The sequence below is a fragment of the Anopheles coluzzii genome, chromosome 2 (assembly GCF_943734685.1).
Source record: "Anopheles coluzzii chromosome 2, AcolN3, whole genome shotgun sequence".
In the NCBI taxonomy this organism is placed as follows: domain Eukaryota; kingdom Metazoa; phylum Arthropoda; class Insecta; order Diptera; family Culicidae; genus Anopheles; species Anopheles coluzzii.
Window position 1 is genome coordinate 35,756,902 of NC_064670.1, and position 13,959 is coordinate 35,770,860.

A 13,959-nucleotide genomic window follows, 5' to 3' on the forward strand; every position below is an offset into this window, starting at 1 on the left:
GTTTTTCATCTATTTGTACCGTTATATTTGAACATAAAAACGTTGTTTAGAGTACATAGCAGAACAACAAAAATTAATCGCAAAGTTCATGTACTAAGAAAGCTTGTTAAAAAAGCATTATTATAAAAATGTATCTGATGTCTTGAAAAGACTAACATCAAAATGCTTCATATATAGTATACTCAAACAATCTGCCCTCCCTTGATTCCCAACATATCAAAAACCTGGAGAGAAAAGACAATCAACCTAATTTGGAGCTCCATTACCACCTAGCATCATTCTTATTTCCGTCTAAGTGTAAAATAGAGTTCATCGTATCCTTTCTGCCGATTCGCACTGTCCGCATCCACCATTCGTAGAAGTTGTTAGGCGACGAAACTTTGCACATTTTAAAAAGCGAAACCCCTTAATCCAGAATACAAGTAACATGATTTCCCGGGTAGAAGATCTCTACTTAAAAAAAGATCAAATTGGACCGGTACAAAGCCACGCGCTTCGGAAAACAGCGATACAGAAGCGTCGTTATATATCAGTGTGAATATCTAGCGGGTGGGGTAGAATAGTAACAGTTTTTTTAATGTCAGATTTAACATTTGTCACACACGTTGACGAAAAATGTTTTGTTAAAAAATTGGACAGTGTTAGAGGGCATTTTTTACTTTACCTTTCGGTTATTCTGTTCGATCGGTGACGGAATAATACTCGTTTCTGTAATTTTGAAGACGATCGCTTGTAGTTTTTTCGTTATTATACCTAAGCCTGGATAGGTATAATAGGTTAAAATCCATAGAATCGGATTCGCTTCTTTGGAGTCTTTTAGAAAAAGTCATGTTTTCGTTTACCACGTTCAGTTAACACTAAAAAGTAGTAATAAAGATTACTGCTTTCCATGAAGTTGATGGTTTGTTCAAAGCTGTAAAATATGACAACATTACAGAAAGAGAGTGAAACATTTCAATAACTTCACTAGTATTTGGGTATGCAAGATGATTTCTTACATGTTAATAAATAGTAAGAAAGTCGTTACGGATGCTAACGGCTAACAATTAATGTGATGAACAACTAGGCGCCTCCATCAGTTAGTAAAAAATATTTCATTTATCGATTTAACGTTTTAAGCGTCATGTCCTACGTATTGCTACGGGATGGCTGGTTTTGTTAAGATTCCGGCTCAGATGACTTTTATCTAGCAACCAGAACAGGGCGATATGGGATCAGGTGGCAGTAAAGAAAACTACGTGCGTTAAAGCTACGTCTGTCATCGAAATGAAAGAGAGATAACGGTTGAAAGCAAATCTGCTGTTCTTTTCCTCCATCTTTCACTGTTTTCCGAGTTAGTTTCTAATGTGAACGGCATTATTCAATAATCGTGCCAAGTTTTTTAACATCCCAGCTGTCACAAATAATGACAGCTGTTGAAAAACATCTTGCAAGTTTTGAATAATGCTGTTCACATTGAAAACTTAGCCGTAAAAGTATAATTCCCGATTAGTGATCGAGAGAACGTGAACGTAAAAATATAGATGGTATTTCAAACAATATCGATTGAAATACAGAGCAAAACATACCAAAGGATATTATATTCTCCAGGTATTTGGAACAGTCTCTAAAATAAAATCATTCATTGAACATGTTTTTTCCCATTCCCCATTGTCATCCAAATTTTACCGAGAGCGCTCGTGAAATTTGTTATTCAGTAAATTGAACATTAAATACAATACATATCAATATAATTAAGACCGGCGGTAAGAAAAAATGCTTGAGAATGGGAGAATGAATACTGTAGAGAGTTGGCAAAATAGAATAATGTACTCATAGGAGGATATTTTTTAAAAACATAATTTGCCATTATCATCATGTTTGAAAATAAAGAATTGGCGTTACAGTCATAAAACACAATTCCATTTTTCGACAAAAGGGATGAGATAATGCACATATTTAAAAAAAATTGGAATTAACCACATTCGATGTACCTGTCATTCATAGTATCCGAAAATCTTGGCGAGGTTAAGTCCCGGTTAGGCCGGATAAACGGTATTCCACACCGTAGTTACAGCAATCATTTAGACGCCGTTTGTTCAAACGAAAACACAAACGTTTGTCCTACTTGTGTACCATCATTCTCCGTCTGTCTGTAAAAGAAAGGGAATTGACAGATGTCGCACTTGATTGTAAGCAATAGCAATGAAAGGATAACGAGAGTAACAAAATTAATCCCCCCTCCCTCCCTCTCCCGCATCTTCAACCCCTTCTCTTTCGATAGATATATTTCTTCGGTAAAAGCTTCAATTAGATTCGTTGAAAATTTCTTTAATTCAAATAATTGTGTTCTGATCAAATGCGTTGCGAGTTTTTCGTTTCCGTGGTGAGTGGAACTTTAAAATATGATCGAGTAGTTTATTTTCCCATAACTTCATGTCTTGTCATGTGCCTTTGCATCAATAGCACGTACGAATCTTCAACTTCATCTCTGTTGTTCTATATCTCGTATTAGACATCGAGTGTGTGTTTGTATGTGTGTATTAAGCTTTACATGCTTGATTTTATTTTTTTAATACTAAACACTCACTCGCACCTCATTCAAGTTCATCGCATTCAACTGTAACACGAACATATGTATGTTTTATCATTGTTGTTCCTTTTTTATTCTTCATTTTGTTCCTAGTGGTTTCGTATGTTTCACGAACACACGTGAGTTCGTGTAGCGTTATCATCTGATTTGCATCATAATTTTCCTGATTCAATTAAATCACACACTTAGTTGAATGTTCCGTAAGAGCATAACCGATCGATATGAGACTACCTCACATCAATGCATCATAAAAATCAGATCTTTTGCCTCAAATACTAACTATGCTGTGTAGGTCAAATTGAGTTTGATCAACCTTGTTGCAAAATTGCGTACTAGTACCTAGTTATTCGCATTTTTGCTCACCACAGCACGGCCATCCCGATGAGGTGTCAAATGAAATGAATTAAAAGAAAATATCCCTATTACGATGTGACCGATCGTGTGGGGTAAACAAGAGACATCGGGGTCTGTCTCCTCGTACGTTGATTCGGTTCAAGGAATAATCACAAAATAGCAGGAACTAATATGTTAAAAATTAACTATTCAGATCGTAACACTTAAACGGTGCATTGGAATGCGTTTGTGTGTGTGTGTGTGTGTGTGCATTGTTGCTGTACTGGAATGGAGCGCAATTTTTAGTTTTAGGATGAATCTTTTCCAATTTCGTACCGTTTCTTCCACAAACAAATCACTTCTTTTCAGTCTTTCGTCACTCATACCCATGCAAATGGGGAAATTCTAGTTGTATGTAAGGTTACAGTCGAACTCTTGTTGTAAAACGACAAGAATTATTTCCTGCTTATTTACGTAACACACATTCTGATGTCATTTTCGTTATATTTTTAGGAATTTGAACGCGCAAATTAATTCCAAACGTTGGCCGCCTTCAACTACCACTTCTTTTCGTGATTTACCTGCAACAAATTATTCTTGTAGCATGTGTGTCGTGTGATGTTATAAGCGCATCAAATACATCAGAACATACGATCAGATCAGTTGTACAACATCTCTCTCCTCTCTCCAATTTTCTTTTCAGTGTACGCGTATTAACGAGAATTATTAACCGAATGTGCGCAACGGTTCTCCTTTCTACAATCCTTTAATGCAATATGTTCGTACATTTGTAATCCTTCTATGCGAATCCTATGTCAGTGGCATCAAATGATATAAATACGTTTATAAAAATTGTAATTACTAAGAAATAGATCGTCACTGATACAGCTATATGTGTGTGATTCCTCGAGTTCTTCTCCGTCTAAGTACTCAAATCCTGTGTTTCCTGTTCCTGCCTGTTCTGTTCGGGACATATCATCAAATGCGTCATTAAGACTAAACGTTCTGTCACAACTGCTACTCGTTTTTCTGCTGTTGCAGTCCGTTCCTATGTGTGTGCGAAAGATGGTTCTTCGGTTGTTTAGTTTTAAAATAACAAAAAGGAATCATAATGTGCCAATCTCAAAGCAACGGAATAATCAAAACACCTGAAAGGCATTTTGATTTCCCGCACCTCTGCGTCTTGTGACGACTCTACTCAGCTTACGATTCTGCCTCAATCGGTTGTGCTGGTGTAACTGCAGGCGTAACGGCTTCGATCACCTTTTTAGCCTTGATTTCAGAGGAGGGAACATCCTCAGCGTTGGTACTTTCTACTGGGGTGGCAGTTCCATTTGTTTTCTCCGCAGTTGTGTCGTCTGTCTCGCAGTTGCTCAGTGAAGTGTCGTTTTCTTTGTCACTATCACCATTTTTTTCTTCGTCACTCTTACTGCTACCGTTCGTGGTTGTCTTAGTTTCCGACGGGGTTCCATTCTGTTCATTATGTGTCTTAGATTCTACACCACCATCCTCCTCCTTGGGACTTTCAGATTCCTGCTTCTCCGATACACTGTTATCGCTTCCATTACTCTTTTCCGTTTCTACTACATCACTACTGGGTTTAGCGTCTTCCTGTGCCTTGGAATCTTCCTTCACCTCCATAGCTACCTCGTCCACTGTCTCGTCCGATTTACCCTCAACCCCTTTGGTAACTTCGACCTCCTTCGAGTCATCTACCGTGTCAGGAGTCGCTGAAGTAACGGCGGTCTTATCAATGTCTTTCTTGTCGCCTACAACTGTCTCGGCAAGTACTGGTGCTGTTTCCGCCTCTGCCTTACCATCTTCCGCCGATTTGGCAATACCTGCTTCAGAAGTATTTTTATCGCCATTTTTTTCTTCGACTGCACTCTTTTCTGTGGTATCCATATTCTTGTTTTCCACCTTGTTTCCTCCATCATTTTCATCCTTAGTCTTGGAAGATGCTACTTCTTCGTTAGTCTTGGAAGCTGTGCTTACCTTAGTTGATGGTTCCTCTTTTTCTGTAGTTTTTTCATCCTTTTCTACCTTGTCTACCTTGTCTTCCTTTTCTACGTTATCTTCCTTCTCTACGTTAGTTTCCTTTTCTACATTCTCTTCCTTCTCTTTCTTTTCTTCCTTCTTTTCCTTCTCTTCGTTCTTTTCCTTCTCTACCTTCTCTTCTTTCTCTCCTGTTTCCATTACGTTGCATTCCTTTTCAACATCTTTTTCTACTTCTTCGTTGACTTTTTCACCATTTTCTACTGATTCTTTGACTTTTCCTTCTGTTTCTGCTGTCTCCTTTTCGTTTTTGCCTTCATTTTCCTTTTCTTTCGCAATAACCTCATCTTCTTTAACGGTAGCCTTTTCTTCTACCTCAGCAGTTTTCTCTTTTTGCTCTCCTTCTTTCTCTTTTTCAATTACCTCCTCTTTTCGTTCTTTTTCTGGCTCGCTACTTTCAATATTTGGCTTTTTGTTTTCTACAACATCTTCGTTCTTATCTGTTTCCATTGCTTCCGTCTTTTCTTCCAGCTTATCCGTGTTGTCTTCTTCCATTTTTTCACCGTCCTTTTCTTCCTTCGATTCAGTCTTTTTTGCGGCTTCGTCTCCATCCACTTCCATTGTTTCAGCGTTATCGGGAAGGCTTGCAGATTCAACAGGAGGCTTGGTCGACTCTTTTTCTCCATTTTCAGCTGATTCCATCTTCTTGTCTTCTTCCACTTTCACCAATTTCGATGGTGGCTGCTCCTGAAAAGATTTTTATATTTGTAAATACATTAGTCAATTTATTTTCATTCTTACTAAATAATCACAATTTAATTTCAATCGATTACAATACTTTTTTGTTAAAATAAGGTGGTTCATGACCGAGCTAAAAGCTTCGCAATTCCCCAATAGATGGAGTTAGTGTATTTTAGCAAAGACAACAACCAAACCCAAAACGAGTAAAACTGATAGTACAACATATGCTCTGCACATTGTACATTCGCAACCTCTCCGTTAACAATACAAAATACCTCGAGACTGAGTACGTACACACAGAAAAGGCGATCCAATGATATATAATTTCTCCAAACTATTACATGAAGATCAATCAGACTGAATTATTGAACTTTTAGAACAAATTCACGCAATGGCTATCATTCATTTCAGTAAGTGAAGTAGTAATTTCTATAATATGAAACGACAAACATCTTTAATGAATGTTGTCCATTCCATCACTAATTACAGAGTTAATTTAAAAAAAAAAAATCCCAGTACTATGATATGATAATGCGATATAAAAACTCTGGTAAACATGTAACACTCAAGTCGTACTTTAACAAAATGGAAAAGAAACATAAGCAAATTTTATAGAATGGATAAATGTTACCATATCTTATAGTTAATATTTCTAGTGTTACATTGTTTATATTTTCTATGCCATCTTCGAATAAATATTATTTTCACTCGGCACTTTAATTATTCGCCATTTTTACTATCCTCCCCATACACCCACATGCGCTAATATCAACCACAGACCATTTTCTTTCTCTTACAACAACCGATTGATGCAATTGATAATTTTGACTACTACATGGAAATGATTTCGTTATGCAATATAAAACTAATTTGGATGCACCAATTCAGTGCTTGGAATAAAATCGTACAATCACGGAAGATGGAGAACACATAATTTGCACATATTTGTATTATTATACGATGCGCCTCCACCATGTACGATACTTCTTCAATGGAACAGAACAGAAATTAATAGAAATAATGTGTAATATGCTATGCATCAGATAAAACAACGCGAATACATTGTTTGCCGTCTTGTATGTAACAGAAATCATTTCCATGCACGGAAGACATTGTTTATTTTCTTTTCTTTTTTTTTAATTTTAGGTTTCTTTATCATTAGTGGCACAGGAACATTGTGTTGTCGTTGGAATCACTAGATTCAATTATAAAATGCTGAGCTACACATTCTTGAATTGCCTCTATTATTGAAATGGAGTAATAGATATTACCACCAATAACCAATAACAAAAATTAATTTCACTTAATCTATGACAAGTTAAACTATAATCTATGGCAAGTTAAACTATCAAAATTAAGCATTGGTCATACAAGGAGAATAGGTATAATCAATCAGTAGCATCGGTCTTATAATAATTATTTATCTGTCAACAAATCAACAATTTTGTATTCATCTATTTAGATATTAACACATCAGTCATTCCACAGCATTAAAGACCATGTAAAATAAGTCGAACAAATAAATCAATTGGAAAACAAAATCAAACTATAACAGCAAAAACATAAAAATCCGTATATGACTAGTGAAATTCTTTACAGAGAGAGAAATATTGTGCTACAGAGCGAAAAAAAAACTGAAGCTGCTGCATATTTAAGATATGTTTTCTTCAACTAAGTATGTTGTTGCCTCTCGATGTTCCACCATTATTCAAATTGATTATTTTTTATATTTCTACAATAACCGGTCGTGAAAAAAAGAACTTGTGCTTTGCAATCCTTTAGAATCAGCACCTTCAATTACCATTGATTGAATCTATTGGTTAGAGTGTGATGATTTATCCTTCCAGTCTCCATCGAAGTATAAGTTTTTTTTTATTGCACCACATTTCATAAAACAGAATGCAGGTGGGATATTTTGAAATATTCTCTACTAGTAGGGCAATCAATGAAGACAAAATTGTAACTACCTCATTAACAAATTAAGATGGTGGGAGAATGTTAAAAAGGATCAGATCAAGGTTTGTAAGCAGTAATAGGATCTATTTTTTGTTAGGGTATACCTGAGCTTTATCCTCCTCGGCAACGTCGTCATTCGTTTCCTCGATCTTACGCTTGCCATTGGTGGCGCCTCCATTCTCCTCTTTGGTTTCTGCTGCAAAAGACAAATCTGAAAACGTAGCAATAACGGGGAAATCCTTTCGTTCCTCTTCAGACAACTCAGAATTGCCAGGACGATCGAGCAGCACAACATTGAGGCCAGCCTCCTTTGCCGCTTTGGCTTCTACTCATTACAAATAAAAGAGCACACAAAAATAACGAATCCGAAAATAGAGCATAGCAAAAAAAAAAGAAAAATTTGAAATTAGTGGAGTGGATGAAGTCTCATAGCGTTTCTCACAAATTGAGACACGAAATGTGGGATAATGATATCAAGTAGATGTAATAATACATGCGAAAATTTGAACGCACAATTATTACACTTATTACATACCAGCATATACGTCAGTAAGGAACAATGCCTCTTCAGGAGATGATTCGATATTCTTCAAGATGGATGTGTAGGATTCCTTCTCTCGCTTCGCGCCGATCTTAGTGTCATAGTGTCCGGAAAGATACTTCAGCAGATCGCCTTGCTCGCTATGCTCAAAGAGCAGCTTCTGGGCGTCGACACTGCCACTTGAGTAGATGTAGATCTTACGACCGTTTTCCGTCCACTGCTCGAACGCCTTCTGCACATCGTCGTACACACTGTTTGGAAAGTTGGTAGAACGATACGATATTTAACAAAACATTGAAGTCGACCCCCATTCCAAAGTGACGAAACTTACTGTCCTTTGATGGATCCATCCTTATACCCTTTTGCCCAGACCAGTCCTTGCAGCGTTTTCAGCGAGCCCGTCTTGCGATCTAGAGACATTTGCCATTCAACGTTTTTGACAATCTCCGGAATAATATCTTCCGAATCCTTCAATGATACATAGCACAATTGTTAGGGCCAAACTGTCTGAAGTCGCACACACAGACACACCTCTAGAATCAAAATAAACACAAAAAACACTTACACCGGTAGGAATTGGTACAACTCCTTCCACTTCCGCTTTCTTGTCCTCTTCAGCTTGCTCGCGTAAAGCTGTCACGACCGTCTTGGTCGCCTCCTCGTTCCAGTTGTTTTTCAGATACCCTTCTACATGTTTCAGCGCGTACGGGAAGAGCGTATCCTGGAAGCAAAAACAGCAAAATCATTTGAATTTAAGTTCAAGACCCTTCGTAGAATAGGAAATACGACGTATCACGCACCCACGCTATATTTCTTATATGAACAGAGTAAGCTCTCAGTTGAGATAACTTTTTAATGGAATAGAGATTTTCTATGATATTATGAAAAATCACCTAATCCAGGATAAACCCCATAAATTAAAAATCCGTCTTTATATATTAATTTGTTAAACTTGCGTTAGAACTCGTTTACCATATGTTAACTAGCATAACAAAAGTTTACGTTAAACATTCTTACTAATCAAGGCAATAAGACAAGAAACATAATCCGCATCGATTTAGCAGATATCCGTCTCTTCTTTGTAGCTATGCAGTTTGCATGTTTGTGTTTTTGAAGCAGCATTGGCCTTGAAAAGTTTCATCACAAAGCCATTGACCGTCGTCGCAGCCATTTTACAGACACCGGGATGAAGAACTCCTCTCTCCTCTCTCGCCTCCTCTCTCACTCTCTTATCCTCATCGACCATCAGACGCATAAGATACACACACATACTTATGCTACGTTTTCCTCTTTTTCTATAGAGTAGCCCTTTCCCGACTTTACTTATTATCTGTTGCAAACTTTTTAAAGCATGTTTTACTTTAATTTAAAGTTCCCTTTTGTCGCACTCATGGAAATATAAACCATAGCTAAATAACTGTATAAAAAAAAAAAAGATGGATAAAATTCAGTCCACAATCACAGCTGGAAGCAGGTACTATATACTTTTGACATTCTGACGACTTGAGTGTGTCACAGATTACTAAAAAAAGGAACGAAACCATCTGTATCCCTTCCAGTGGTGTTTGTAACAAAAAATCAGCGAAATATTTTTTATTATTTTTCCAGTGCATTAACTAATCAGAATAACAAAAAGCATCTCACCGAAAACTAACGATCAACCCGACAAAGGCTGGCGTTAAGAGCTCTCTTGGTTTTGCAGCCTCTAAACAAACTACGGGTAATGAAAATGAGGTACAGAAAAGGGCTCAATGTAAAAAGGTGACTCGCTTGGGTAGCCAAAGCGAAACAGAAAGAGTTCCTCTACGAAAACACCCCCAAATAATAAAAAAAAGTCTTCATTTGACCACCACGATGGATCGACAAATTGAACGAAAGCTAATGAAAGGGTTTTCCTATCCCCTAATCCTAATTACCTTCGAATCTACCTGTACACACATGCGGGTATTTGTTAATTGTGTGTTTTATGAGATGGTTTCACGCCATGTTCAATGGGAGAATACAACTTTATAGCAATGCAGGTAAGATGAACCAAACCACAGCTTCGTCAGAGAGCATATTGAAGGTCTGAACATTTTCAGGTAATAGTTCAAACTAAACTAAACTGTGATAGATGTCTCCATTTCGCTCTAAACAATTGCCATGCTACGTTAAAGACGGTATGGAATATATTACATTTGCCATAAGCTATGTGCAGTACACCAACGACACAGGCAAAGTCGGTCCCAGAACTGTGCACCACATCTCTACCTTTCTCTATCTCTCTCTATCGCTCTCATTCTCACCCTCACCCAACACAACCAGACTAGTTCTATAATCCAATGCCGGCCGGCAGCTACCTCATCTTCGGGCGCAGTAGTTGTGAAATTAGTTTCCATTCCTTTTTCACCCGGCTTTTCTTGACAATCGCTTCCTACTGACTACTGGGACTCGGGAGCATGTGTGTTGGAGGCGGATTGCATTCGAAACATGTTTGCAAATCTGATGTCGTCTTTGGGCGTACAGATTTTCTTTGCGTTCTTTTCACATTCGATGCTACCCACCATCACACCTTTTGCTTCCTCTTTCCCCTGCGTCTTTCAAGGTGGTGGTGGTGTGATGTTGCAGATATTTTTTGCTATTTTTTTCCTGAACGCATCACCCACAGACGCATACATACAAACACACACAGAAACGCTCAGTGAATGGAATGTATGCGTTGACGGTCCCCCGGGGGAAACTAGTTCTCCAGGCGAAATAAACAATAAAAACCAGTAAAAGCAGAAGAAACAAGAAAAATCCCGAATCTACACATATCACACTCACACACACACCACTAGACTTTACCTACAAAGAGGCACAACAAGGAAACGGGGAAGGAGTCTGTGGAAGTTGGTGCTATTTTTAGATCATCTGTTTTCTTCCCTTTTTCTTGTGTCGCTTCTTCCTTCGGTCAATTGCTTTCCGGATTATATATTGTACACCCCTCTCCTAGTCTTCCTCTACCACCTCCTACCACACACACACTCAATCTTTACTGATGCATTTGCTTTCCCGTTGGTTGCCTTGGCAGTGGCGAAGGAGGCAGCGATGCGAAGAGATGAACAATTTAAAAAGGTAGTAGGTAGTGGTGCGCACAAGAAGCAAGCGCATATGCTAGGTGGAGAGGTCAAGAGCTTTTCTTGCGTTTTCTTTGACGAGTGTGTCCCTTTAAAACCTAGCTAATACACATCTAAGGCAATGAAGCACCAGCACGAATGAAGAGCATAAACTGCGCCATCCCAGTGAGTGGTCGTCCAGATTTTTGATCATGTGTTAGAAAATTTATAGAGGTAGTAGGAATCAAAAATCTGACCTTAACCCTCTCTCGTGTGTTTGGATTATGAGGAAGATTAGTTTTTTTTTACTATGAGCTGAAGTACAAGATTCCAAAAGAAACTACCGAGCAACAATGATTTACTATTCGAAACCTGAGCTCGAGGGCTAACGAAAACTACGCCATTTTAACTTTATGTCTAACCGGTCGAGCACACCAGACTGGCATCGCAGAAGCGGCGCAAGGACATCGTTCAATAGTTTAGCACACTATTTTCATCGTTTTTCCTAACTAGAATTGAACAAAAGAATTTCAGGAACCGAAATAATTCGTTCAAATCAGTACTAACTAAACGGTTCTTCTCCACACAAAAGTTTTTCATGAAGGTGAAGGGCTTTATCCATCATAGTTCCGGTTACTGCACTCTTCACTTTTCCAACTAACACACATACACACGCGCGGACACAGTCTCTCGCCTCTCGGCACACAGCAGAGTCCGTCGACTAGACAAGTCTCGCATTCGCAATTTCTTCTCACGTACACTAGTGCAAAATGAAGTCTCCCGAGTGGCCCGCGGGATGCATCTCGCACACTAACGGACAGCTGCTGCAGAGGAAAAAGGCACAGAATACTATTCAAATGGGGAAAAGCGAACCCTCCAACAGCCGCACACACACACAACTCGTCACCCAAATCTCTTCTTTTTCGTCCTCACCTTACCCCTCTGTGTTAGCACACGCAGCCAAGTCTTCTTTTAACGGTTTCGGAGAATAAAAAAAGAATGCAGAAAAAAGAACTGCCCCTGCACCATCATTGCGAAGAAGAAACACCATGGCAACACGGTGCTAGTGCGGAAGAAAATTTCAACCTTGAAATAAAAATGGTGGCCATGACGGGGAAATGCAGGGGTTCTTTCACACAATTCGCGTGCTAATTAAGCCATTAGAATGTAGCTTTAATTCCAGTGCTTAGAAATGCACAGATTGCTTCCATTTTTGCATCGTCCCACAGAGCTGCTCCCTCTCACTAACACTCTCGCTCTATCGGATACGGGGCGCGATGCTGTTTCAACGCAGGATCAAACTCTCATCGACGACCATCATCTCCGCGCCGAACCCGCGAGACGAACCGGTAAGAGCGAAACGTTAATTCAAATTTTTACCCGTCATCGGCGTAAAAGCCACCACTACACACCTAAGAGGTCTCCTCTTCGGGTGAAGTGTGCCGGAAGTTGAATTAGTTTATAGTTTACGGAATATAACCCCATTGCAAGGGTAATCTAAATCAAATCAACCGGTTTTTATGAGCAATTTTTCTTAACTAAGTGTTCACACGTAATCTCTTCTTGCACTGTCTCTCTCCCTCCCTCTCTCTCTCTTTATCCATCGGTTCGAAACGTTGTATTAGTAACGGTTAGACACTCTCTTGCAACTTCGCCGGGGATATTTCGCTGAGAATGTATGTGTAAGCGAACCTCCAACATCGATCGATGGCACGGAGTGGTGGCAGGCAGAAAAAAGAGCATGCTAACGGAAAATGGAAAAAAAGATCATTTTTTCTCCATTGTTCAGCCAATATGCGCTGGAGAATGGCAAACTGTATAATGCACCTAACCTAAAAATCGTATTGGAAATCCGTCATAAATGGACTGAAATTTCTGCCACCCCCTTTTCTGGTCTTCCGGTGTGGTCTCTTCACCGGCAGAAGAAAAATGACCGGTAACGGTCTGGCGGAAGGGTGGAGAGGGTCTCTGGAGCTAGATTTTTGGTATGAAGAAAATTATCGCCTACACTACACAGCGACCAGCGCGCAACCAACCTACCTTTACGAACGAAATCGACGTGGTAGTTCCCTCGATGTCGCAAATAATGGATTTCGCCGAAAGAACGTTCGCCCCGAGTGCTACAACGGCTGCCATCTTTTCCGTTAACTTCAATCAGACTGGACAGACACGGGCACACACACACAGACTGACACACACACCCGAAAGCACACAGAAATTCACAGTACCGGACTACTTTCCGCAGCTGCCGCAAGCCTGCTAGAGACAAAGGTGGAGACGGTTCGAGCTTGTTCCCGGAAGAACGGGAGATTGGAGGCGCACGATCTCACACGAGAAGAAAACTGGGCTTCCGCTCGTGGCTAATCTGAGGCAGCTTCAAATGCCGTGCGGTGGAGGACAGGAATGGAGCGATCAAGATTTGATTCGGAATCAGAACCTCGACACACACATTTACACATACACTCGCACACATACACACGCGCACGGTCAGCAGAGGTGCACTCGGTTGAGATGGCAAAAAACTCCCGGACTGGAACTGGCTCTGTCTCCACACTTGGCGGCGGCTACAAAATTAATGAGAAAAAAGGTTGCTTTCACGGGCGCACCGAACCAAACCGGGCGGTAGGCTCGGGTTGCATCGTTACGGGCAGGATGACAACTGTGCTAAATTTTGACAACTGTAGTATCAGGGGGGAAATGTCAATCCAATGTTTTGGTTGCTGTTTTGGACCGCCATTTACCAT

At 39.5% G+C, this 13,959-nt stretch overlaps 1 protein-coding gene across 1 annotated transcript; it reads right to left on the reverse strand.

Annotated features, from left to right (window-relative positions):
• Positions 1 to 3,642: 3,642 nt before the first annotated feature.
• On the reverse strand, positions 3,643 to 13,801 carry LOC120949202 (enolase-phosphatase E1). The gene is made up of 6 exons (XM_040366323.2): positions 13,256 to 13,801; positions 8,704 to 8,859; positions 8,470 to 8,606; positions 8,133 to 8,389; positions 7,702 to 7,922; positions 3,643 to 5,647 (listed from the first exon to the last, which is right to left on the reverse strand). The coding sequence occupies exons 1-6, from the start codon at positions 13,349 to 13,351 to the stop codon at positions 4,109 to 4,111; spliced, it is 2,406 nt and encodes an 801-aa protein (XP_040222257.2). The 5' UTR covers positions 13,352 to 13,801; the 3' UTR covers positions 3,643 to 4,108.
• Positions 13,802 to 13,959: the final 158 nt, after the last annotated feature.

Bases quoted from the DNA above. Each gene is read 5' to 3' on its own strand.
- LOC120949202 (XM_040366323.2), bottom strand. From the start codon at position 13,351: ATGGCAGCCGTTGTAGCACTCGGGGCGAACGTTCTTTCGGCGAAATCC. The intron at 8,390-8,469 runs GTAAGTTTCGTC...CTTTCCAAACAG, and splicing joins GATGGATCCATCAAAGGACA to TGTGTACGACGATGTGCAGA. The intron at 5,648-7,701 runs GTATACCCTAAC...AAATCTTTTCAG, and splicing joins CCGAGGAGGATAAAGCTCAG to GAGCAGCCACCATCGAAATT.